Genomic DNA, 24,333 nt, shown 5'->3' with positions numbered 1-24,333 from the left:
GGAATCCGCTTCTAGTATTCAGTTTAGACTGAGGTGATTCTGCAGATTTGTGTCAGTTTTGGTTGTTTTGTTCTTGAAGTTAAGCTCACAAAGTAGTTTACTTGTCCCTGTACAATAAAACCAAAAGTAATAACTCTCCTTAATATAAGGTTGTGAGTGCTCAAACTCAAATTAACTTGGAATGGGTATTATGGGGAGTTTAAGTCTGAAACAGACTACAAGTGAACATTGCAGTGTTGCAAAATTGTCACCTGTGTATACCATTCTCCAAAAGTTTTGGATTGCATTTCCATGGCAGTCTGGCCAGTGGTTAAATTACAGGGATTGTATTTCAAAAAAATCTTGAAGTTAATAGATTGTCCATCCTTGATGTATATTATGCATGCTGCAGAGACTTACTAGAGCAGTGCTTCTCAACGTTTGTGTGACGGCGACCCCTGTCACACAAACGTGCCGCGCATGCGCGGCAGCGCCCCCATGCCCGGCGCCCCCCATGCCCGGCGCAGCGCCCCCCATGCCCGGCGCAGCGCCACCCCCCGAGGGGGAAAAATGGCGGATTGCCTTGTTTGGCGACCCCCGAGAAATGGTCGATCGACCCCAAATGGGGTCGCGACCCATAGGTTGAGAACCGCTGTACTAGAGAGAACATTACCTTTCTTTCTCATAATATAAGAACTATCAGAAATCGTGGGCACTCTATCGCTGGAAGTTTTTAAAAAGAGACTGTAAAATCACCTGTCTGAGATGCTTGAGCATCCTTGGACTAGAAGACCTCCAAGGTCCCTTCCAGCTTCTATTCTATTCTATTCGTCACCAAGTTTTAGTATCGGCAAAACTATATTTTGGTACAATGCATTATTCAATAAATGTAAGTCATGGCAAATGAGGCTTGTTTCTAAAAAGAGAAACCAGTAGAGGGGGAATTGTCTATGGTTGTAATCATTAATGGGTTCTGCACTTGTTGGTGAGAAAACAGCAGAGAAGATTTGGACTGTCTCCTATTCAGAAAAGAAGGCTGGATTAGATCTGCCAAAAGTCAGGCATTCCTTCCCCATCTCCCTGTGTTCTGTTTTATGTTCTTGCATTCATGAATAGTTGAAACATTAATTGAATGACCCCTAAGAATCCCCCTTGATTAAGTGGCACTTAAAGGTGCTCGGTTTAAGCCTAGCTAGATATAACATCTGTCACACAGCTTGAGATAATATGTGACTGATGTTTTCAAAAATAACCTATAGCTGTTGCAATGGGAAATTGGCTGGAGGTGGGTATTAAATTCTTTGTGGAAAAGAATGGGCTATTCAGTAAAAGTAAAAGGTGTTTTTTTTTTTGGTGGGGGAGCAGATTACTTTAAGCCATGAGCTAGCTCCAAGATATTTAACATCTCACTTTAATATACAGTAGATGCTTTTGTGCCTTCTAGTGGCTTTGCTGACAGTCTGCAGATTCAACATTGCACTGCAAACTCAGTATTTATATCATAGATAGGATTTAATACTGGGGACTTCCAAAGATGTTTTCTTATCCCAAAAGCAAAGTGAAAAGGAGAATGATTTGAATTGCTAAAAGCGAGACTTAACACTTTCTATTGATTGTGAATTCTTTCCCCTTTCTCTCCATGTCACAGGAAGTGGGTGTGGCTTCCTCTCCTAAGACTGGCCATTTGCAATGTTGCTGAAGGCTGCCTATCTGGTTGGTATATATTTTTGATGGATTTGTCCTGAGATGCTTCAGATGTTAGAAAACCCTTCTGCTTTCTGTCAAATTTAGAGATGAAATATTTTGGCAGGTCTATCACTTTAAAGTCTTGTAATCAAACACAGAATATTCCGCAAATATCTTCTAGCTGATAAATCAGTTAAGATTTTTTTGTGATTGCATTTTTTTAAAATCAGCAATGCTATCTCTTATTATTGTTATCAATCTATCTTTTTTTTTTCCACATACAGCCCACAACAACAATCCTGTGCGGTGGGTTTGGTTGAGAGAGAATGACGGGCCCAAAGTCACCCAGGCCAGCTTTTATGCCTTAGGCAGAACCAGAACTCACCATGTCCTAGTGATTGGCCCAAAGTCACTCAGCTGACTTTCATACCTAAAGTGGGATTAGAACACAGAGCCTTCCAGTTTCTAGTCTGGTATCTTAACCACAAAACCAAACTGATTCTCTTGAAACCAGGCAGTTACAATAAATACGTCTTAATGTCAATTTTTATTTATTTAGAAAATATAAATCCTGTCTTTCTTTGAACCAGCTTATGAGGAACAGTGAAAAGTCTATTAACAAAATAACAAAATGTAACAAATGTAAAACACAAGCTAAAACAGCATTTCATAAATATAATTCCTGGTTATATTTTATTTGAGACCCACTTTAAAGTGCTGAAAATATATATATAAATTTGCCCAAATGAAATAATGGGTCCATTCTCCCTTAATTCTGCTAATGCTTAACAAAAGATAGATATTCTTACAGTATTTTGAGAATGTTTAGTGAATATTTGATATTCAGGCATGAAGAAAATGTTTTTTTTCTTCCTCAGAACAAGGTCTATATAGATCTGTACAGACAAAGGAACATCTCCTACTGAGAATCCACAGCTTTTACTTCCCCAGTTATTTCTAATCTACTAGTGAAAATAATTAACAACTTTAGCATCTTCTAGGGATCAGAATAAATTGAATTCTCACACTTTCTTGGGGGTTATTCTCTCTCTCTTTCCACTGCTGTAGTTGGCTCTGCTGTACTCTTTCAAAAAAGTTGGTTCCTCCTCTGTTTTGCTCTTGTGTCTATAAGAGCAAGCAGTCCAGAAATCTCTTCATGCTGTGTGGTTCCCCTCACCCTCCAACACTGATAGGCCTCTTTGACTGTGCTAGTATGCTAGTCTTCTCCCATTCAGAATAATATGTATACACACACACTCAGCTACTCTACTGTTGGAGCATCTGACTCTGCCAGAGATTGCATGAGGCTCCTAGTTCTTTGTGGTAACTGTATCTAGGGAACTGTTCTGATTAACGAATTGCTGGAACTATTCACTGTTGTCCCATTGAGCATGTTGTGAGCAGACATAAAGCAGTGCTTCTCCTAATGTGGTATTGGTATTGACAGTGAAGAGAAGAGAGGGTCAAAGAGATGGTCTTTCCAAGTACACATACTAATTGCTCTAGTGGAATTTATTAAAGCTCATTAGTCCTGAATTTTCCCCATGATCTTAATCTTTAACATCAACAGAGAGAAAGGAGCCAAGTTTGTTTTCCTTTTTTAGAATGTATAGTCATCTTCTGCTGACTAAGATCCTTCTTTCCGTCTTCCCAACGGTCTCCCCTCTCTGTCCTTGCAGAAGCTGTAGCCAAGAGACTTTGAGTAGCCAGGAAAATTACATTTGCTCCCTGCCTCGTGGCATGTCTGTTAGCTCCAGGCTTGACCGGGATGCTTGCCAGAAGTGTTTTGGCCTGTTCTAGCCTTCCTTGCTATTTTGCAATTTTAAGTGGAGGCCAGCCATCGGGAAGAAGTCTGCATGGGAGCAACTCAGAAGGGCTTGCTGGAGCCTGAAGTTCCTGGGAATATGGGATAGTGATAGGTATAAATCCTGGTTATTTTCCAAAAGGTTTTTAATAGGATCTTCCTGGACACGTGTTCTGAAAAAATCTTTTGAACTTAGTGACCATATTCTTGGTAACAGAATAAAGAATTCTGTTCTGATCATTAAAGACAAATAAAGGGAAATCCAATTGAGTTGCAAGGATTTTAAAAGTATACATTAAAACATAATCAAATTAGATTATCATACATCAAAATAAAAGTATATAATTTTTTGCATAAGACATCCAAACATGTATGTTTCAGGTTAAAGGGCATTTCAGAGTTGAGATTATACACAGTCTGCTTTACCATAGTCTAGTCTAGAAGTATGACTGAAAATCCCCTGCTGTCTTCTGGTGAGGTCACAAATTGCATATACTGTGAGGCTGATAAATGGGATTCTCAGCCACGGTCACCACTGGACAAAAGAGGGGGAAAAAAAAGATGTTTTTTTTTTAAATCTATGAATTATAAACCTGTTCCTTCAAAGGGAGTGCAATCCCAAAGCAGCTAAGGCAGTTTCCCCTACAAAAAATACACTGCAAAAAACCAAAATTGAATGGCTACAAATAGTTGATTCATTTATAAGCCTTGGAGCTAAAATGCAGATGTTTACAAAGAATATTTGATTTGAAGTTTGGAATTAAAGAGAACTTGATTTGCAGTACAGTTGTTTAAAATTCTTGACCACTTCTCGAGACAGTTCGTGTGTATTCTCTTTTTACTTCCAGTCATCTTCAGATTAGTAACCCTAAGTCAGTTGCAGAGTGAGGCCTTGTATCAGGCAATAGAATGCGGAAGCCAAGCCCTCAGAAAGGTAAGTCATAACATTCAGTTTGCTAATTATTTCAGTAAAATGAAATGAGATATTAATAAAGCCATTGGTGAAGGGAATGTATGCTTTTAAGCAAACATCCAGACAAGAAGGACATTGGGTTACGTTAAATCCCAGCAAGCTAGAAAACCACTTCAAGTTTATTTGTATCCCTTTCTTCTTTCTTGCCTTTTGTTGACACTCTGCTAGTGATGCTGACAATTCACTTATTTTGCCTAGGATGTGTAGTGGCTGGCAACCTTTTGGATTTCACACACACACATACCCCGCAAACTCCCTGTCTTCCTGCTCAGCAATGACATTTTTGCCTCTCATGACATTTTTAAGGCAGTCCTAGCTCGCCATTCTGTGAACAGGCTGAAGGGAGCTCTTTTGAGTCTATATACTGCCTCTTTGGCACCATATGCTAATAATCCCAGCATGGTGCAAGCCAGGACTGCTTTGGCAGATGCCTCCTTGCCTTTTAATGAGGCATGAAACCAACAATCCAGGCTACCTCACAATACTTTCCTCTAGCAGCTGTAATCTTCTCCAACTCCAAGATAAATTATGCTTGGGTTGTGACATATGCATGCCAGGCAGGTTTTCTTTAAAACTCTGTTTGCTTGCTGCTCTCTTTTGCCTCCCCCTGACCCCACAAGTAATCATTTGGGGGGGGGGAAGAGGTTTCTAATTAAACCAAGTTTTTTTGTGTGTGTAGCTTTCTGCTAAATTTACCCAGAATAAAATGAGATTGTAGTGAAGAGGACAGGTTCCACGCTTCACTGCTGTCATTCTTCATTTACTATAAGAAAGTAGAATTCCTTTTGGAACAAATTTCTAGCTTGCCTGGTTTATGATGCTGCTTGCTGCTCCTTCACTTTTAACTTCCTTCTGCTTTGAATTGCTTTGTGTCTCTGAGGGCTCCTCCCTCAGGATTGGTAGCCTCTCTCTGCCCTCTTCTTGCCCCTTAAAAATGAGAGCCTATGAAGGCAAAGAGCAATCCAGGTGAGCATGTGGAGAAGCCACTGGAGCCCTGGATAGTAAAGATGCTGCTTGATTAGTTAAGGCAGAGCCTGGCTTCTACAGATTTAAGCCTCATGCTCAGTTTATCATAATTTTCATGGACTACAAATCCTCCAGCTGAAACTGCTGCTATGGTCTCTGGTTATGACTACTCTATAATACAATTCAGAACAGCACCTGTGTTTTTAACCAGGCAGCTTGTTTTCAGTGCATGTCTCCCTCCCTCTCCCTCCCTCCCCCCCCCTCTCTCTCTCTCTCTCTCTCTCAAGCCATTGGAGGATATATAGTAGTTGTCATTGTTACAAGGTTTTTTGGCAGCAGCTTCTCTTTTCTCACTTTTGAACATTTGTCATAATCAGGGATTGTTTCTCTCAAAATCAGTGACAGCTGCAAATACAGTTTCACCTTTTGAAAGCCAGGAAATAGTTGCTGCAGTCAATAGGCCAACAGTTCCCAAACAATGTTTAGAGAGTATTTGAATTTTCAGATGAAAACACTCTAAGACAGGAGTGTCAAACTCGCAACATTGCGTGACATGTCATAACATATTGTGACTTTTTCTCCTTTGTCCGGCAATGAGGTGGGCGCAGTTTTGGCATAATGTATCTGGCCTGCAGTTGTAGTCTCATTTGGCACTTAACTGAAAATGAATAAATATGTGTTTTTCATTTAATTATGGGGGCTGTAGACCAAAGGTGCCATGATATCCAGGTATTGGATTGCTGACTCCTGGTTTGGCAGCCTAACCCTAATCCATGGGGCAGTGGGTGAGATACATCTGCAAGATGTCAGACACAGTATTGCAATCAAAACCTCACCTCTTTAGCCTACGTGGCAACATCACACACACAAAAGCAATATAACTTCTGTCATGATTCTGTCCCATCGTCCTGCAGGTTTTGACACACAGCCTTGGACATGTCTGTTTTGTGGTGGTGCTTGAGAGTTTTAGAAGATGATGAAATAGGTCTTCAGGATCCCCAATTTAGTTGCTCATTTCTCTGCTCATGTTTCCACTATTTGGATTATCATGTATAAGATAGGCAGACTTATACATTTTTTTAAACAAAAAAATACATAAACAGGAAAAGGATAATCTGAAGGAATGAAGAAACTGTATCCTTTTTCCCTTAGACTGAGGGCAAAATGAAAGTTAAGTTGATTTGCTTAGTAGAGGAAAGATGTCTCACACTGAAGGTTAAAAATTCTTTGAGCTTGTCTAAGCCCTAGTGGGCAATATGTGGCATATTTGCTTACATGAGAAAAGTTATAAAACTTGTAGTGTGATTAATGTGGGGTTATTTTCTTTTTACTTGCTTATAATGATCTTAGCAATAGATTGGAAAGATGGCAAAAAGCACAAGTATGGACATCTGTCTGAGCCCCCTTCTCAATATCAAGGTATGAATGTTTCTGTCTTTTTTTGTTGGAGAATTAGGATGTAATTCTTCAGAAAAGAGAATGACAAATCAATGAAATGATCTCATTTAAAGTGTCCACAAACCTGCCCTATACTTACTTAATTTGATTAATTAAAATTAATTCTAGCTCCAGAGTTTCAAGTAGAGACTTTCCTTAGCTCTTTTAAATAAGTTCAGGAAAAATTGCCAGGGACCTCTGCAGCTTTATTAGAACAGATGCTTCTACTTGAAGAATCTTGCTCTCTGTGCTGATAAAGAAATCATAATCATAGGAGTTTGTTTTGGGCAAGCAGTTTGCAAAAATGCAGTCTGTGATCTGCAATAAGGATGCATATAACTAATGAGTGCAATATCTTTGATGGACCCAGTACTCAATGTATGTATAGTAAGCACACAAGCTCAACTCTAAGGTGATACATTTGAGATAGCATATTTCTACAAATGTAATTGGCAATGAGAACGATTAATCAATGGAACGGCTTGCTTCCCAGTGTGGTGGATGCTCCATCTCTGGAGGTTTTCAAGAAAAGATTGGACAACCATTTGTCCAGGTTGGCAAAAGTTCTCCTGTCTTGGACAGGGGTTGGACCAGAAGACCTCCAAGGTTCCTTCCAGCCCTGTGACTCTATGAGCAACTCTTAAGTTGCTGCCATTTTGATGAACATGATATATGTGAACCAATCCAAGATGAGGAGTTTTTTTCACTGGCTCATAGTTATTGACCTTTTTTTTTGTTCTTAGATGTGAAAAGTCTCATCTAATTCCCATATAAGAGCATATAGCGGCAAGTTAATCTGTAGTATATAATTGTTCCTCTTGGTATCTATAAAATGAGTATTTTTTTAAAAAAAAACAGAGGCTGGGGAGCCATCTATCAGGAATGCTGTAGTAGTGAAATTCAAGTTATCAGCAACACTTGGACTGGCCTTTTAAAGGTTCCAGGGCTTATATGTGAGAAGAATGTATCCCTCTTATCAAATGTTCTAATGGTGACCTCTTGTGCAGGCCGTACTTGTTCAGCTGGTTGCCTTCAATGAAGTGGTGATCATTAGTCCAGATAGCGTCAAAAAGAGGATTGGATTCTTAGAGAGATGGCTTTTTTGTGACTAATATCTAGTATTTGGGACCAATAGTAGGGAAGAAAATTGCCTTTTTATTTTGTTTACTATGGAGACATGATTAGGCTGGGTATGCTTATTTAATTGGCTTGTATATGTTATATATATAGTGTGTGTGCTGTTTGTATGAGTTTGTTTGCATCTTTTCTTTAGAGTTAATTCTGATGCATTCCCATAGTATGAGCCATATGGAGCTGGCAATATGAGCAGACCCTTAGAGAAAAGAGGGCAGGTTGCCACTGAAAACAGTTGGATGATTATCAAAATGTAACAAAGCTAATTGTTGCATGAAAAACTATAAAACTATAAATGATGTTTTGTTAATTCTCTTATAAGCTGAGAAACCTTTTAGTTTTGCCATATTAAAAACTCATGTGGTAATTAAAATGTGAAGTTCTATATTTGAGATGGATATTGTTAAAAGTATAGTTCTTGACTTTTCATATTGGCTAAGCTTATACACCATAGTAAACACTAAATTAAAGAATCAAATATAATAGGATTATCCATACAATAACCTGTACCCAATCAAATCATGTTAGGGTTTAATGTGATGGTCTAAATCACAAAATACCCAAACTATCCAATCCCTTTTTATCTTAGTTTAGTATAAGGTTATGCAACCCTTTTGATCCTATATCGCTTTACAAAATCATTTTCAGCCCAGTGCCCTCTCAGACTGTGTATGCACAATCCACATTCAAGGCTTATTGTTGCTATTTTCAAATCTTGATGTAATAATCATGTTAGTCTAATTCAAAGCAGACAGAAGTCACATGATCTGAGATTATATGATTGAAGATAAGGCAACCGTTTAAGAAAGACAATAATATAATATAATTATACATAAGTATATTTTATATTATTATTACATTATATTAAGTAAGACAATCATATAAGATTATGTGATCTAAGATATGGTATAGATTTTCCTGCTTAAGCAGGGGGGGTTGGACTAGAAGACTTCCAAGGTCCCTCCCAACTCTGTTATTCTGTTATAAATGACCATCTTTTGCCAGACTGAAAATCTTGTAGAACTCAGGGCATGGCATCATCATGGTCATATCTGGCTTCTAATGTCAGCGTCCTCTAACTGAATCAAATGTCTCTCTAAAGTTTATAATCACATTGTTGGAAAATGCTGACTTAGTATGTTTTGTGAACACAGTAGCTGTGTTGTATTGAGATCCAGCTCTGCAATCTTTAACAGTTTCCTTTTATTAGTATATTAAGTTGGCCAGTTCATTTTAAGAAGACAGTACAGAACTGTTTGAAGAATATTACTATATTCTTCAGCCTACCAGCTAAAAATGGAAGTGCCTGTTTTAGATAACATGAAAATATTGCCAAAATGTCAGGTTTGTGTGTTCTCTCCTCCTCCTCCTTGAATTCATAATACCCTGTATCCTGACACCAGTAATATAAATATATTCTTGAGAATGATGAGCGAATGGATAGGGAAATCGTGTTATAATGAAACAAAAACTGAGTAAAATGTCAGTATATTGAAGTAGACATTAGAGAAGGGAACTTGACTCATGGCTGCCATTTGCATTGCAACGTCTTAAACTTCATAACATGTAATTCAACCCTATCTTGAATTCTTTGTTTGGATGATGAAGCTGTCTGTGGCAGAAACTCCTTTACTTCTGATATTTACAAGTGGCTTTGGGAGGCTTGTTAGCTAAGAGTGGGATGGAATGTTAAAAATAAGTAAGCAACAATCTATTTAACTACATGCAGTAATACTGGGATTCCAAAGGCATGAAGAATAAAGGAAGAAGAATATAAATGCATATACTCTGATTCCATGTTCCATGTACTGCTGTGTGTCCCTAAGAAAATGACCCTTGAGCATGCTATAAGGGCAGTACATAAACAAAAAGTTAAATTAGATTTAAACTTTGGCTTAGTTGAACGTTCTCTTCCTGGGCTGATCCTTTTATGCCCAGGTAATTTAGCATTTATCAGACCTCCATCCAGACAAGAATTTTTGAAAAAGAGTTGTTTTTGTTTTCTGCAAGGAGGCAAAAAGGATCCTCGGTAACCAGCTCAGCTCCAATTTGTTTATTGAAGACAGAGAAGCTTTTTCAGACTTGCCTTCAAACCTTTCATCACAGCCAACCTTTGTTCTCCATCTTCTCTTCAGGTCATTTTGCCTGGGATAAATACTTGAAAGAGACATGTTCCATCCCAGCTCCTGCCCATTGCTTCAAGCAGGTAATGGAGCATTCCATGTTCTAAAAGAGTTGGGATGAATGGGTCTGCTTCTAGTCGGCTCATATACAAGTATGGAATAGACTCCTCTGCCTTCTGTTGGTGGGAGAAGAACAAACAAAGCAGGTACCCGGTTGTAAATTCTATAATAGAACAGAACTGAAAAAAAAGGTGCACTATGAGTTCTAGAGTTGATGAAAATAGTTCAGGAACCTTAGTTCACAGGTATTGCTGATTTAACATGGGCTGTGTGTACCTAAGGGTATAGGTAATCCTTGACTTACAACAACTGAGACCAGAATTTCCATTGCTAACCAAAGGATGAGTCACAGTCTATTTTACAATCTGTTTTGCCACAATTGTTAAATGAATCACTGCAGTTGTTAAGTGAATCATACAGCCAATCAAGCTGCCACCCTTGACTTTGGGAAGGTTGCAAATGGCATTCATGTGACTCCAGGACACTGTAACCATCATACACACATGCTGGTTGCTACACACCTGAATTTTGACCACGTGACGACGGAGATGCTGCCGTGGCTGTAAACGTCAGCACCAGTTATAAGTCACTTTTTCAGCGCTGTTGTAATTTCAAACGGTCACTAAACAAATGGTTGTAAGTCAAGGACTATCTGTACTTCCAGATAAGACATGTCCTGTGTTTTTCTTACAAAATAATTCCAGGAAAGGGAAATTCATTCAGTGTTGCTTCTCACTTGTGACCTTTCCCTCTTCTCTTTTTCCACACTGCTTTCATTTCTTTTTAGCACTGAAATCTATTAGAGGGAAAGAGACAGAAAAAAAAACTGACAATGCGAGGAACTAGTTTGGAAGGACCTAGACCAGGGGTCTGCAACCTTGACAGTTTTAAGACTTGTGGACTTCAGCTCCCAGAATGGGAGGCATTCTGGGTGCTGAAGTCCACAAGTCTTAAAGTTGTCAAGTTTGCAGACCCCGACCTAGACCATTGCAAATGCATTCATAATACATTATGATTGTTTTAGACTTAATGTAAGTAATTGTTTTAGATTAAATGTAAATTAAACAGGATTATTGTCATCATATCTGAGCTCAGATGTGACTTGCTGGGTATTGTCTTTGACTAGAATTTTAAAATAAAAGCCACTTTTGCATAGAGGGAATGCACTGGAGTGACGAAAGTGAATAATTGCCAAAAAAAATCAATGTATATTTCTTACCATGCCCATTGATTTAATATCACTTGCAAAGTGAAAGTGCAAGAAGCAAAGATTCTGGAGTACTGCAGAAAGTATCAGATGTAATCTGCATGTAAAGGTACTGGGTATAATTCCTAGCATATTCAGTTCAGTGGGATCAGGTATCAAAGTAGACAATATCGTAGGAATTGGGTAAATGGCCTGACTTGCATAAGGGAGCTTTCTATGACCTCAAGGGTGTTTAATGAAGAAGGTAAGCGTGAAAGGGGTTTAGTAGTAATAAAGATGGATAGTTTGGTTAGAATATGAAATTCTGCCTGTTTTACCTCAAAAGATATTGATGAACAAAAGGAAGGGGAAAAGTTTAGATTTTAATGTCTTCAGTTGAAGAGAATTAATCTTCTGTTGATGGTTGGATTCTCCTCTCTTCCCCCTGTTTCTTATTCCTGTTGATTTCTCTTTGCATACTGACTGTGAATCACAGCCGAAAAAATTTTATTGGTGTTCAGATGCCAGCAACAATGTAGGGAATGAGAAGGGAGGAAGATGAGTTTGGGGAGAGTATAAAATGGGCTGCCTAAAGGAGGAAGTGTGACCAAAAGCCTTGTTCTTCTCAGTCTTATACCCCGCCTAGCAATGAATTCAAGATCGGCATGAAGTTAGAAGCCCAAGATCCCAGAAACACCACATCAACTTGTATCGCCACTGTGGTGGGGCTGACAGGTGCCCGTCTCCGATTACGCCTTGATGGCAGCGACAACAAGAATGACTTCTGGCGTCTGATAGATTCTGCAGAAATCCAGCCCATTGGCAACTGTGAAAAAAATGGCGGGATGCTCCAGCCTCCTTTAGGTGAGTTGAAGCCTTCTTTGGCCCCAAAGAGAATTACTACTTTCTTCAATACCAGTAATGGTATCCCTGGTATATGATTTTTTTTACAAATATGGTGTCTGCTAATCCAGGAGGCCCTCCTTTTGGTTCTGGTGGGTGTTAGTAGAGGAAATCCCATTGACACTATCTTTTTTATATAAATGACTCACCATTTTCAGAAAAGCTCCTGGCCTCTTCTGCTAATGCTGAAGAGAACAAAATCCCTCAGGACTCCCATAAACCACAAGCACCTGGTGCCTCTTGCCATATCTAACAGAAGATTCCTGAGACTAAAATCTACAGGAGTCGTGCTTTGTCTTCCTGAAAAGCATATTCTGTATCGATTCCTAAATTTGCTGAGGTTAATTTTGCTTTCCCCTATGCTGTCTGTGCTGGATTCCAAGGAATTGCTCGCCAAGTTGTAAGCAAGTCAGTTCATACTAGCTGAGGACTGCTTAGCCATCTTGAGAATTTCCTTTTGTTTGCTGTACTGCAAAATATCTTAATCTGGTCATTCTTATGTCATTTTTCCTTATCACAAGTAACTAGGATAGCTAGTCTGAAAGTAGGTTTAAACTGAATTTAAATATTTTGAAGGCTTTTGATAGAGTGTAGTTCAAGAGATGAATGATTGGGTATTCCTTGAACATTTGATGACTAACTGAACTGGAAAGGTTTTTTCATAGAATTCTTAACTGTTTATCTAAGTAGACTGATGTTATTGGAATCAGTAGTAAAATAAGTTAAAATTGAAGGATAATCGTTCTGTTTTATTGAACTACATCGGCACCACTTCCTTTGGCTTTCTTTGTTTATTGCCATGACAATGAGGAACTTTCCATATTGTACTAAAGTTTTCTTATCAGGATTATTCCATTCTATTTCTCATGTCTGTAAATTCTGCACTTCCTTTACAAGTTCATAGATTAATGCATTGTGGAAATATTTGCTAAACATTGTTCCTGGGGGTATTAGTGAATTCTGTGTTGGTGCTTTCATAATGGAAGGGTGACTGCTAGGATGTCCTCAATTACAGCTACTATTTTAACAGCCTCCATCTCTACTTCAGGTTTTCGTCTGAATGCTTCCTCTTGGCCTATGTTTCTTCTGAAGACTCTGAATGGAGCAGAAATGGCTCCCATTCGAATTTTCCATAAGGTACTGTAGCATGCAGCCTTTCTGATACTCTGAAACCACATGGTTCCATTTCTTTTGATAAATAAATCTGGCTACTTCTGCTTGATACACCACTTGTTGAAAAAACAATATTTGTTTAATATATTTATACAGTTGCCCATCTGCCAAGGCACACATAAAAATAGAACAGATAAGAACCGAACATAATCACAATCCATTACATTAAAAAATACGAAGTCAAGGCCCTTTAAAAAAATCTCACTAGCACTTAGCAGATTAGGCAGCACCCACAGGACAGCTCAAAATCCCCCTGGTCCAGTGCTTTCAGAAGACTGACTGGTTGTCCATATTTCAGGCAGGAGGGGCTGTTTCCCAGGACAAGTACCATGATAGAGAAGACATACTTCATTGGGGGCCAGAGCTTGTCCATTGTGAAGTCTGATGGGATGGGCAGAAACTACCAGGGAGAAGCAGTCCTTCAAGTAACCTGACCCCATGTTACTTGCTTTATGTACAATGAGCATCTTGAATTGTATTTGGAATTTGTATGCTGGAATTTCTGGATGAGATTCTGTGAGTAATATCTGTAGGCTGAAGAGATAAATCTTGGGAAAACTGAGTCTCTATAGGCAATAAAACGGAATCAATTAAGTCAGGATTCCTTCTGTGTGAAGGTGTTTGTGTTAAGATTAAAGTCTAACAAGAGGGAAAGCTGAATATAGAAAAATCCATTTAAGGATTAAGATGGGTGCAAGAGATATACTTGAACAGAATAGCTACCAAACAATTGAGATCCAAAGATTGGGGGAGTGGGGGTGAGGGTGGGAGCCAAGATTTTAGACTGTTATGCTTATATAGATGACTGGTAGAAACCGCTTTTTATCTTTTTGGGGGGTTGCTTTAACTGCAGGAAAGGAAATTTATATAATCAAGTTGGGTCCTAGATTTCTTTTGAGTGTGCCAGGTTTTAGTAAGAATTATTGCAGATGTCTGAAAGCAACCTTGACACTTGGGAGAAATGTAATTCAGTCTGACAACAGGAAAAGGGAAAGAATGTTAGAAGAGGGAGGGTTGGCTGGCTATTTCAAGAAGTCTGGACTTGCAGTGTCTCTGTTTAGTCGTTATGTTCAAACCTGGTTTTAAAAATCAGATTTTAAAAATCAGGATGTATCTTTAACCCCCTTACTTTAATGCTGTCCAGGTCCAACAGATACTGCCCACAGAGCAGAATGCTTTTCCTCTTCTTATACTGTCATATTTTTGTTCTCCACGGTGCTTTTTAAATAGGGCACTTGATACTTTCAGCACACCTCTGTTCTTCCACCATTAACTAATTCAAGATAACTTGGTTTGAACTATAAAAAAATACCCTTTGGGTGAACTGCAGATAAGAACTTCCCAAATATAGCCCTCCCATGCTTCCGCTTTCTTGAAATTAAGTAAGTTAAAAAAAAGTGAATCTGGCTATTCTTGCTCAGATGTAGAACCCAATCATTTAAAAAAAAAACAATATCACAATGCATCTGAAATTGAGCAATGAAGCATTGGAGTCATTCTGATACAGAGTCTTGACCTTTTATGAGATCTTGTGCAAGAGTATTTTGAGAAATGTGACCAAATAAGTCTGGACCTACAGTTGACTTTAAGATGTTTACTTGGTCTTTCTCCCCTAGGAGCCACCGTCTCCATCCCAGAATTTCTTTAAGATGGGGATGAAACTTGAGGCTGTAGACAGGAAGAACCCGCATTTCATCTGCCCAGCCACTATTGGTGAGGTACGGGGTTCTGAAGTCCTTATCACTTTTGATGGCTGGAGGGGAGCCTTTGATTACTGGTGCCGCTATGATTCTCGTGACATCTTTCCTGTTGGCTGGTGCTCATTGACTGGTGACAATTTACAGCCCCCTGGAACAAAAGGTAAGTGCACCATCACAGTGTCTACCACCATTCATCCATCTATATCTCATATCTCTATGAGATTGATCAGAAAAATAAGAGAAGGAGGCATTGAAAATGGCCTGGGCGGAGGAAAATCAGAGGGTTGTAGGAAAAGGAGGGTAGCCAATGACATCTCTTCCTTTCAGGTGTAAACCTAACCAAGGAAGACAAAACAACAGAGATGGTGGCTCCTCCAACTTAACAATTGTTTATTACCAGATCATTGAGTAAAACCTCTCTATTACCCATAACTTAATCTTGGCTGGAAGTTCCAACCTGCCACGTGTCTCAGAGTCCTGACTGATGTATAAGTGTGTTTCTCTGTCAGCTTTATATGCCAGGGTGTTTTGTAATATAGTCAGCTAGGATTGGGGAACAGGGAGGGCAAGGGAGAATGGCTCCAGTTTTGTAGAAATTCTCACTGATCAGAGAATTTACCAGCATTCTGATGTATTTTTACTTTTTGCATTCTTTTTTCGTTTTTGATTTTGCCTTAAAGGTTTGTGAGAATAGAAAGGCAGGGTATAAATCCAATAAATTAACAGCCCTGGAGAAAATGATGATGGTGGAAGAATAGCACAAGAATGAATATATATCTCCAATAAAGCATTAATGCTTTGGAGTAAATCAGCTTTTCTCTATTATTTTTATTTTTTATTTTTATTTTATTTTTCCATGTATTTATTGCATTGGTTACAAATCTCAATAGCATACTTCATCAGTATCTGAATTAAGCATTATTAAGAAAATTTTAGAGTTGTAATGTTCAGCCTATTTTAGTAAACACTCCTGGTTTTAATGATTGCTATAAATCCATGTTTTGTAAAAAAAAAAAAAAATGGTGACAGAGAGACTAGTAATACCTTCAATGCTTTTGACAGCAGAACATCTTCAGGTTGTCCAGGGAACCCTGGCATTCTCCAGTACAGGAGATGGATAATCCACCGATGGGTTTTCTCTGTCTGCCTGCTCTTGAGACCAAGTAGCCAAAACTTGACACGCCCCCACTTCCTGTGGAGCCCATTCTTAACTTGGTCTCTGCTCGAGAAGACTCGTTTTGGCGTGGCTCTCAGCTTATCAGGTTAGACAAAGAAATCCATTGATTGATTATCCCTTGATAATTGGCTTCCCCTTCCAAAAAAATTGCCACCTATAGGAATTTAACCACAAAATTTTCTAGAGATCAGTCCTGATCTCAAACCTAAAATTAAAAAGGGGATTGGTGGGGAGGGTAACTTCCCCACAGATATCAGCCAGCCCCAGGGCTCTGGGGGTGGAAAGGGGGGGAAGAAGGCATCAGCAGAGACTACTTGCTGAACCTTTTCCCCAACCACTAATTTTTCCTTGGGATCATCCCTGATCTTATATTAAAATTGGAAAAGGGGGTGTGGGGGGGGAACTCCCCATGGATCCCAGCCAGCCCCAGGGCTCTGGAGGTGGAAAAGGGGGGAAGAAGGCATCAGCAGAGACCACTTGCTGAGCTTTTCTCCCCAACCTTCCAAGGGATTTTTTCCTCAAATTGGGGAAAAAATAACAATCTCCAGGTCCGGATTCAAACTTGAATTCGGATCGTCGGAGATTCCCTAGCAGCCCAGGGCAACCGCGGGTGCCATTTTAGTTGCCACTTTCAGGCAACAAAGGCAATCCCTGACTGGGATTCCCTTAAAACGTCACCAGCACGCCAAATTTAAATCCCCGGGCACAAGCAGCTTCCGGAAGGCCGCGGAGCTCATTTTCAGAGGGAAACGAGCCGCAGCCACCCTCCTTTTTAAAAAGCCGAAGCACAGGAAGGGAGTAAGCCCCAACTAAGAAATGGGGGCTAAAGAACCCTCCTGGGATCCGCGAAGCCCGTTTTCAGAGAGAAACGAGCCGCGGCCACCATCTCTTGCCAAAGGAAGGCAAACGGAGCTTAAGGAAGCTCCACATCATATCTGGAAGCACTGATAGAGGCGGAATAGGAGCGCACAGCCAGCGCTCCACCTCCGATATACACACATAATAATAGGACAAAATATAATAATAATAAAAATAAATAAATCAATTAAAAAATTAATTAAAGCTAAAAATTAAGCGACTGCAAGGCCAACAGGCCTAAAGGCAGAACACACAATATTATCATCATCACCATTATTGTTGTTGTTGTTGTTGTTATTATATTATTATTGTTGTTGTTGTTGTTCCTATTATTAGTATAATAGTAATAATATTAATAAGAATAAATTCCGCTCTAGGTGACCGCCATTTGATACCTTGTTGTGTATTAAGTCAGGCCTACAGACCCTTTTGAGGTCGCCACTGATATTTTTTGCCTCCCTTTTCTTTTTTCTACTGGTGCACGTTGCCTGGTCACCTAAGGCCTCCGGGCGGAACCCAAAGAGTGGTTCCAAACGTGCCTTCGGTACCTCCCTCAGCTACCGTGACCTTAGCCCAGAGAGAATATTTTTGTTGTGGTCGGGTGATCAGGGGAACAGTCCTGGTACTTGTTCCAATTTCGCTCCCGCCAATACTTGCCTGCCTGAGCGTCTTCTCAGTTTTTCTGGGACTGCTCAAGCGGAATGGAGGGACCCTCGTTGCCTCAATCCATGAGCACGACCCCTCCATCTCCCAATTACGGCTGCAACACACCTTCTGACCAGAAGGCGGCAGGCAAGTGCAAAGCAAAGACAAAACACTCGCTCAAGAGGCCCTCCAAGTTGGCGGAAAAGCAAGCCAGCCGTAGGCACCAGGCCCTGGAGAAGGAGTTCTCCAGAGCGCAGAGGCAGGCCCAATTGGAATTGGTTCAAATGGCGGCCACCGAGATGGAATTACCATTGGGTCCATCCACATCAACCCAGAGCGTGTGGTCCATTCCGGGAACACCGCAACCACTGGATTTGCCATCCACATCAGCCCAACAAACAACCACGGTGGCAGGCACAACCACTGAGTCCACCTCTCCACCTGCGGCCACCACACCCAAAGGTAATGACATAGGGGACATCTGGGCAGATGGACGGCTAGAGGCCCTATTAACCAAAGTGGTGGACCGAGCCCTAGCACAGCGCTCCGCCCACCACGACCAGGGGCCCTCCACCTCAGCCATGCCACACTCGGAACTCCCCTCAGAGTCCTCAGGCATTCAGGAACCCGCCTCCCCGGCCCAGTCCTCCATGAGTGGTTATTCTTCACCACAAGAGGAGGATCAACCTGGGATCTCTATGTCAGAGGATGAGGAGCTTCCCCCTGAGCCCCCCTCAGGGGGATTATTTAATCACAACCGCTTCCTCACGATACTACGCAAGGCCACAGCCATTGCGGACATGGGGATGGATCAGTTTTCTCAGCCGCAAGCGACACCGGCCACCACATCCAGACCCGTATTCGTAGAAAAGGTGACAACGCAACACCATATACCTTGCCCCGCCATTTTCCTGAAAGGGATCAAGAAGCCATGGGACTCTCCCGCTTCCTTCCCATCAGTGAGTGGTACGGACAAAAAATTATACAGCACTGCCACAGACCTCAATGAGGCCTTAGAAATTCCTAAAGTAGATGAAGCCTGGACCCCCTTGGTCTCCCAGACAGCCATGGCTGGGGACCTAGTGGAGGCCCTTAAGGCAGATGACAAAAAGTGGGAACAAGCCTTTCGCAAAACCCACCAGACAGCGGCATGGGCCATCAAAGCAGCCACCTCGGCCTCCTTTTTTGTCCGGGCCACCCTCATCTGGTTGCAACAACTACAAACCATAGTTCCTATGGAGGACATACGAACACACCAGGACCTGGCTAAGATGGTAGCAGCCACGGAATACGCTGCAGACGCAACGCTCCAATCGGCCATTTTTTCATCCAGATCCATAGCATCCAACATAATTGCCAGGAGAATGCTATGGCTAAAACACTGGCAAGCTGACACCAAGGCTAAGTGGCGGCTAGCGACCGCCCCTTACTCAAGCAACGGTCTGTTTGGGGAGGCCTTGGACCCATATCTTGTAGAGAACAAAGACAAGCGGAAGGTCATGGCACACTTGAACAAAAGGTCAGACAAACGTACTACACCTTACTTTCGTAGGCAGTCCTTTCGCCAACCGACAACCACACCTATCAGTCAGGCACCCAAGCAATTCACTCCCAGGCAGAACAAACCATACGGCCGCCCCTACGACAGACCGTGGTTCCATCCCAAACAACAAAACCAGTCGAGACGACCCTTTCGTGGAACGGGTCGTCCGTACTGGAAGACAAAATGACTCCTACATAGACCTACCCATTGGAGGAAGACTAGCTCACTTCTTCCACCAGTGGGAGCAGACCTCCACGGACAACTGGGTACTACAAACCATCCAGTCTGGGCTGTCCCTGGAGTTCCTGGTCACACCCCCAGACCGACTCATCAACTGCTCGGTCTCCAGGAACCCCACCAAACGCAAACTCATGCAGGAGGCCATCCAACACCTGTTGGACATTCAAGCCATAGAACCGGTCCCAGCGGAATACAGAGGCAGAGGATTTTACTCCATCCTCTTCGTGGTTCCAAAGACTTCAGGAGGATGGAGGGCAATCCTGGACCTCAAAAACCTCAACCGCTACATCACATACAAAAAATTCAAGATGCAATCCCTTCAGTCCATCCTGGGAAGCATCAGAGAAGGAGACTTCCTGGCATCGATAGACCTCACGGAAGCCTACCTTCACATCCCCATCCACCCAAACCACCGCCGGTTCCTACGTTTCTGTTACGGGGGAAAACACTTCCAATACAGAGCTCTCCCCTTCGGCCTATCTTCGGCACCCAGGGTATTTACCAAGATACTAGCAGTGGTAGCCGCCAAACAGAGAAAAATCCCAATACGCGTCCAATGTTACCTAGACGACATACTAATCCAAGCAACATCCCTACAGACAGCTCAGGCGGACGTAAGGACCATCATTCGCGTCCTCCAATTACACGGATTCTCAGTAAACTTTCAGAAGAGCCAGACAGTTCCCTCGTCCAGGCTGCTGCATCTGGGGGCCACGATAGACACAACCAACTGTATGGTCTATCTCTCCCAAGACCGGGTGGCCGGCATCAGGGAACTGGCTCGCTGGGTTCACAGGCAGCGTTCAGTTCCGATACTAACACTTTCCCAATTATTGGGCAAGATGGTATCGGCCATAGCCATTGTACCCTGGGCCAGGCTCCACCTACGGGAACTACAGTGGGTTCTGCTCCCTTACCAACGGCAGAACACCAACGCATCCAACCACCTAGTCAGGGTCACGCCACAAATCCGCAGGGCGCTACGCTGGTGGTGCTCTCGGGCCGTGACCAAGGGGTCACCCTTCAAGGAACCAGTCAGAGTTGCCATCACTACAGACGCCAGTCTGTATGGTTGGGGAGCCCATCTGGACTCCCAGTTTGTACAGGGACGTTGGTCCGCCGCGGATCTGAGAAACAACATCAACTGGCTAGAACTCAGGGCTATCCACCTAGCCTTGCAACAATTCAAAGACAGAATCAGAGGCCACCACGTTCTAGTCCTAACAGACAACGTAGCAGCCAAGGCGCACATCAATCGGCAGGGGGGGACCAGATCAAAAACCCTGATGACAGAGTCACGACTCCTATTCAGCTGGGTAGAGCCCAATCTGAAGTCACTAAAAGCGGAACACATATCGGGGGTCAACAACCAGCAAGCGGACTTCCTAAGCCGCACCACAGTGGACCCTTCGGAGTGGGGGCTACACCCGAACTTGTTCCTAGACATCTCCCGCAAGTTCGGGTACCCGATCCTCGATCTGTTCGCATCATCAGACAATGCCCAGCTCCCCAGATTTTACTCTCATTACTTCAACCCGCGAGCAGAGGGGACGGACGCCCTGAGAACTCAGTGGCCTCAGGGTCTGCTTTATGCCTTTCCCCCACTACCACTCATACCGGCGGTCATCCGCAAGCTGATTCAGGAGCGGGCAGAAGTGATCCTAGTAGCACCATATTGGCCACAGAGACCATGGTTCGCCGACCTGTCTCAGTCGCCCCCATGGAACATTCCCCCTCATCAAGTGTCCCTACACCAGGGAACCATCAGTCACCCGGAACCCCAATGGTTACAACTGACCGCCTGGCACTTGAGCGCCGGATAATGGCACAGGAACTATTCTCTCCCGGGGCCATTACCAATTCAAGCTTCACGCCGTCCGGCAACAAACCGCATTTACGACTCCACTTGGAAAAATTTTTGCCTTTGGTGCAGGGAACGGCAGTTTGACTTACACAAACTCTACATTCCTCAGATAGTAGATTACCTCTTGGAGGGACTAGACAGAGGCCTCGCCCCCGCGACCATCCGCAGGCAAGTGGCGGCCTTGTCCACCCTCCTCACCTGCACGGATTCGGTTCCCTTAGCTCACCACCCCAGGATCCGCGCCTTTATCAAGGGTGCCTATAACACCAGACCTCCAGTAGTTCACAGGTACCCGTCCTGGGAACTACCGCGAGTCCTTCACGCGCTCATTCGGTCACCATTTGAACCATTGGCGACCGTTTCCTTGCGACACCTGTCGCTAAAGGTGGCGTTCCTGATTGCCATCACATCGGCCAGACGAATTTCGGAACTGGCCGCACTGTCAGTCAGAAACGACCTATGCATTTTCCACAAGGACAGGGTGGTCCTTAGGTTAGATCCTTCCTTCATACCGAAGGTGAATTCACTCTTTCACAGGACACAGGAAGTAATTCTCCCAAACTTCTGTCCAAATCCAACACATGACCGGGAGCAGCAGTGGCATACATTGGACGTCCAGACGTCCGCAGAGCCTTGCGGCATTATATAAAGCGTACAGAACCGTTCCGCAAATCGGAGGCCCTATTTCTGTCCTTCCAAGCGGGCACCTTGGGGCGGAAAGTTTCCGCGGGCACCATTGGAAGGTGGATCCGAAGCTGTATCGCAGAAGCTTACAATGTATCATCCCTGCCGCCCCCAAGTCATCTCACGGCCCATTCCACCCGAAGCGCTGCAACTTCGGCGGCATGGGCTACCCAGGCGTCAATCGAGGAAGTTTGCAGGGCCGCGACATGGTCCTCGCCTTCCCCGTTTATACGACACTACAAGATAGACCGCTTTGCATCGGCGGACGCCTCCTTTGGTAGGAGGGTCCTCCAGCAAGTTGTCTCAGAGATCAATCTACCGGCCTTATCTGTTTCCCACCCCTTGGGACAGTGAGGCTTTGGTACGTCCCATCGGTGGATTATCCATCTCCTGTACTGGAGAAGGGGCGTTGGTCTTACCTGAACGCCTTTTCTCAGTACGGAGATGGATAATCCACACCCACCCCAAGGCCAGCAGGCCGCTAGTAGGGAGCTGAGAGCCAATACCTCGTCAATCATCAGCCAATTCGCCCTCGTTAAGAATGGACTCCACAGGAAGTGGGGGCGTGTCAAGTTTTGGCTACTTGGTCTCAAGAGCAGGCAGACAGAGAAAACCCATCGGTGGATTATCCATCTCCGTACTGAGAAAAGGCGTTCAGGTAAGACCAACGCCCCTTCCATAGAACATAGTTTATTGCACTCTAAATTGTTGTTAAACTAAGCTAATCTTGGTAAAGAACATGTTTGTTTGCTCATTTATCTATCTTTTGAAAAGTCCCTATTATTGCAGGCCAGTTTACTGTTTTCTCTTGCCTAGCATTAGATGATTTGTAACTTCCCAGGGAACTATTTAGAATTTGGAAAGCTGGCTTACAGACCTTTAGACTATAGAAGGTTGCTTAGAGTGAAGATAGCAATAGCATTTAGGCTTAATATACTGCCCCATAGTGTTTTATGGCAGTCTCTAGGCAGTTTACAGTATGGAAGCATTGTTTGCATATTGGCCCCAGCAATCTGGGTCCTCTTTTTACTGACCTCTGAAAGATGGAAGGGTGAGTCAACCTTGAACCCCATCAGGATCAAACTCCAGGCTGGGCAGAGTTTGCTTGCAATACTTCACTTTAACCGCTGCGCCACACTACATTTTGGTCGTGTGAAAGAATCCACTGAAGAACTGCCTATCCTCTTCTGCATCCTTTCCTCTTTTGGCCTTGGTCTCCATTGGTACTCACCTCATTAGATGCTTTGAAGTCAAGGCCCTGCTCCAGATAGCATCAGTAACAACAGTTTCCATGTGTTAGTGCTTCCTATCATTTCTGTTCAGATTGACTGTTGCTAGATCCCCATATAATAATAATGCATTGCAACTCTTATCTGAGTGCTGGCAACTCTTAAAGCAACCGTAACAGTGCAGTCACGCATCCTCCTTGATTCCTTGAATGTACACCAAGTTTAGAAGCAGGTGCAGAATAATTCTTCTGGTTTTTCTGGAATTATTGGCTAGGACAAAGTGCAACAATAAAGGGCCCAAAGCATTCTTTTCTCAAGATTGGAAACATATTTTTCCCACACCCACACTCACACCCACAAAAAAGTATAAAGGGTTGTAATGGATGATGCATTACCTTATCACAATTTGCTGGTGTGCTGTGCTGCTTTTATCAGTGCTGATAATCTTCCACTTCTGTTCAGGTCACTGTAAGATTTAGCAGAGACCCTGCCTGTATGACTTAGAGTTGCCCACTGAACAAAATGGCAAGTTTTGATAGCGTTTTAGAAAGCAAAACTTTGGAAACTTTTGGAGTTTGGTGGCTTGTAAATTCAGATAAATAAATAAATATCTCCAGTAGTTCTGTTTATATGGTAAAAAACAGTCTTGTAATGCTTCAAATTCATTCTTTGTATTAATTTATAAATCAGTTCCATCCATTCCCAGCCATGCAAGAGATGATCTATAGTTAGAGTGTAGCTTAGTGGTGGAACATGTGCTTTATATGCTAAAGATCCCAAGTTCAACTTCAGTTGAACAGTAGAAGTCTAAATGGGCAGTGATATCATACAATGGTATCCTCTATTTCTATGGTTTTTCTCTAATCCGATGTCCTCCTAATTAGTTTACACAATCCCTGTTGGGCATGCTAGCTGAGAATAATGGGAGATGTATCCCAACTCTGTGGGAGACCTGAAGTCAGTTATTCC

The 24,333-nt window shown here is 42.5% G+C and overlaps 1 protein-coding gene across 6 annotated transcripts in view; it reads left to right on the top strand.

The window, feature by feature from the left end:
* The window catches only part of SCMH1 (Scm polycomb group protein homolog 1), a 46,147-nt gene that overhangs the window by 3,288 nt on the left and 18,526 nt on the right, over window positions 1-24,333 (top strand). For 3 of the 6 annotated variants that reach the window (XM_039360879.1, XM_039360870.1, XM_039360891.1), the window contains exons 2-8: window positions 1,628-1,692; window positions 4,318-4,403; window positions 6,759-6,827; window positions 10,115-10,185; window positions 11,978-12,212; window positions 13,300-13,388; window positions 15,041-15,284. In XM_039360879.1, the coding sequence (XP_039216813.1) occupies window positions 4,379-4,403; window positions 6,759-6,827; window positions 10,115-10,185; window positions 11,978-12,212; window positions 13,300-13,388; window positions 15,041-15,284 (733 nt within the window). In that variant the 5' untranslated portion in view covers window positions 1,628-1,692; window positions 4,318-4,378. Of the gene's footprint in view, window positions 1-1,627; window positions 1,693-4,317; window positions 4,404-6,756; window positions 6,828-10,114; window positions 10,309-11,977; window positions 12,213-13,299; window positions 13,389-15,040; window positions 15,285-24,333 lie in introns of those variants that run through there. The other 3 variants (XM_039360884.1, XM_039360899.1, XM_039360910.1) reach the window with 2 other exon arrangements.

This window comes from Crotalus tigris, unplaced genomic scaffold, assembly GCF_016545835.1.
Source record: "Crotalus tigris isolate CLP2741 ecotype Arizona unplaced genomic scaffold, ASM1654583v1 scf7180000017582.600645, whole genome shotgun sequence".
Lineage (NCBI taxonomy): Eukaryota > Metazoa > Chordata > Lepidosauria > Squamata > Viperidae > Crotalus > Crotalus tigris.
Note: the sequence above shows the minus strand (reverse complement) of the source record. Positions and strands in the feature narration are given on the sequence as shown.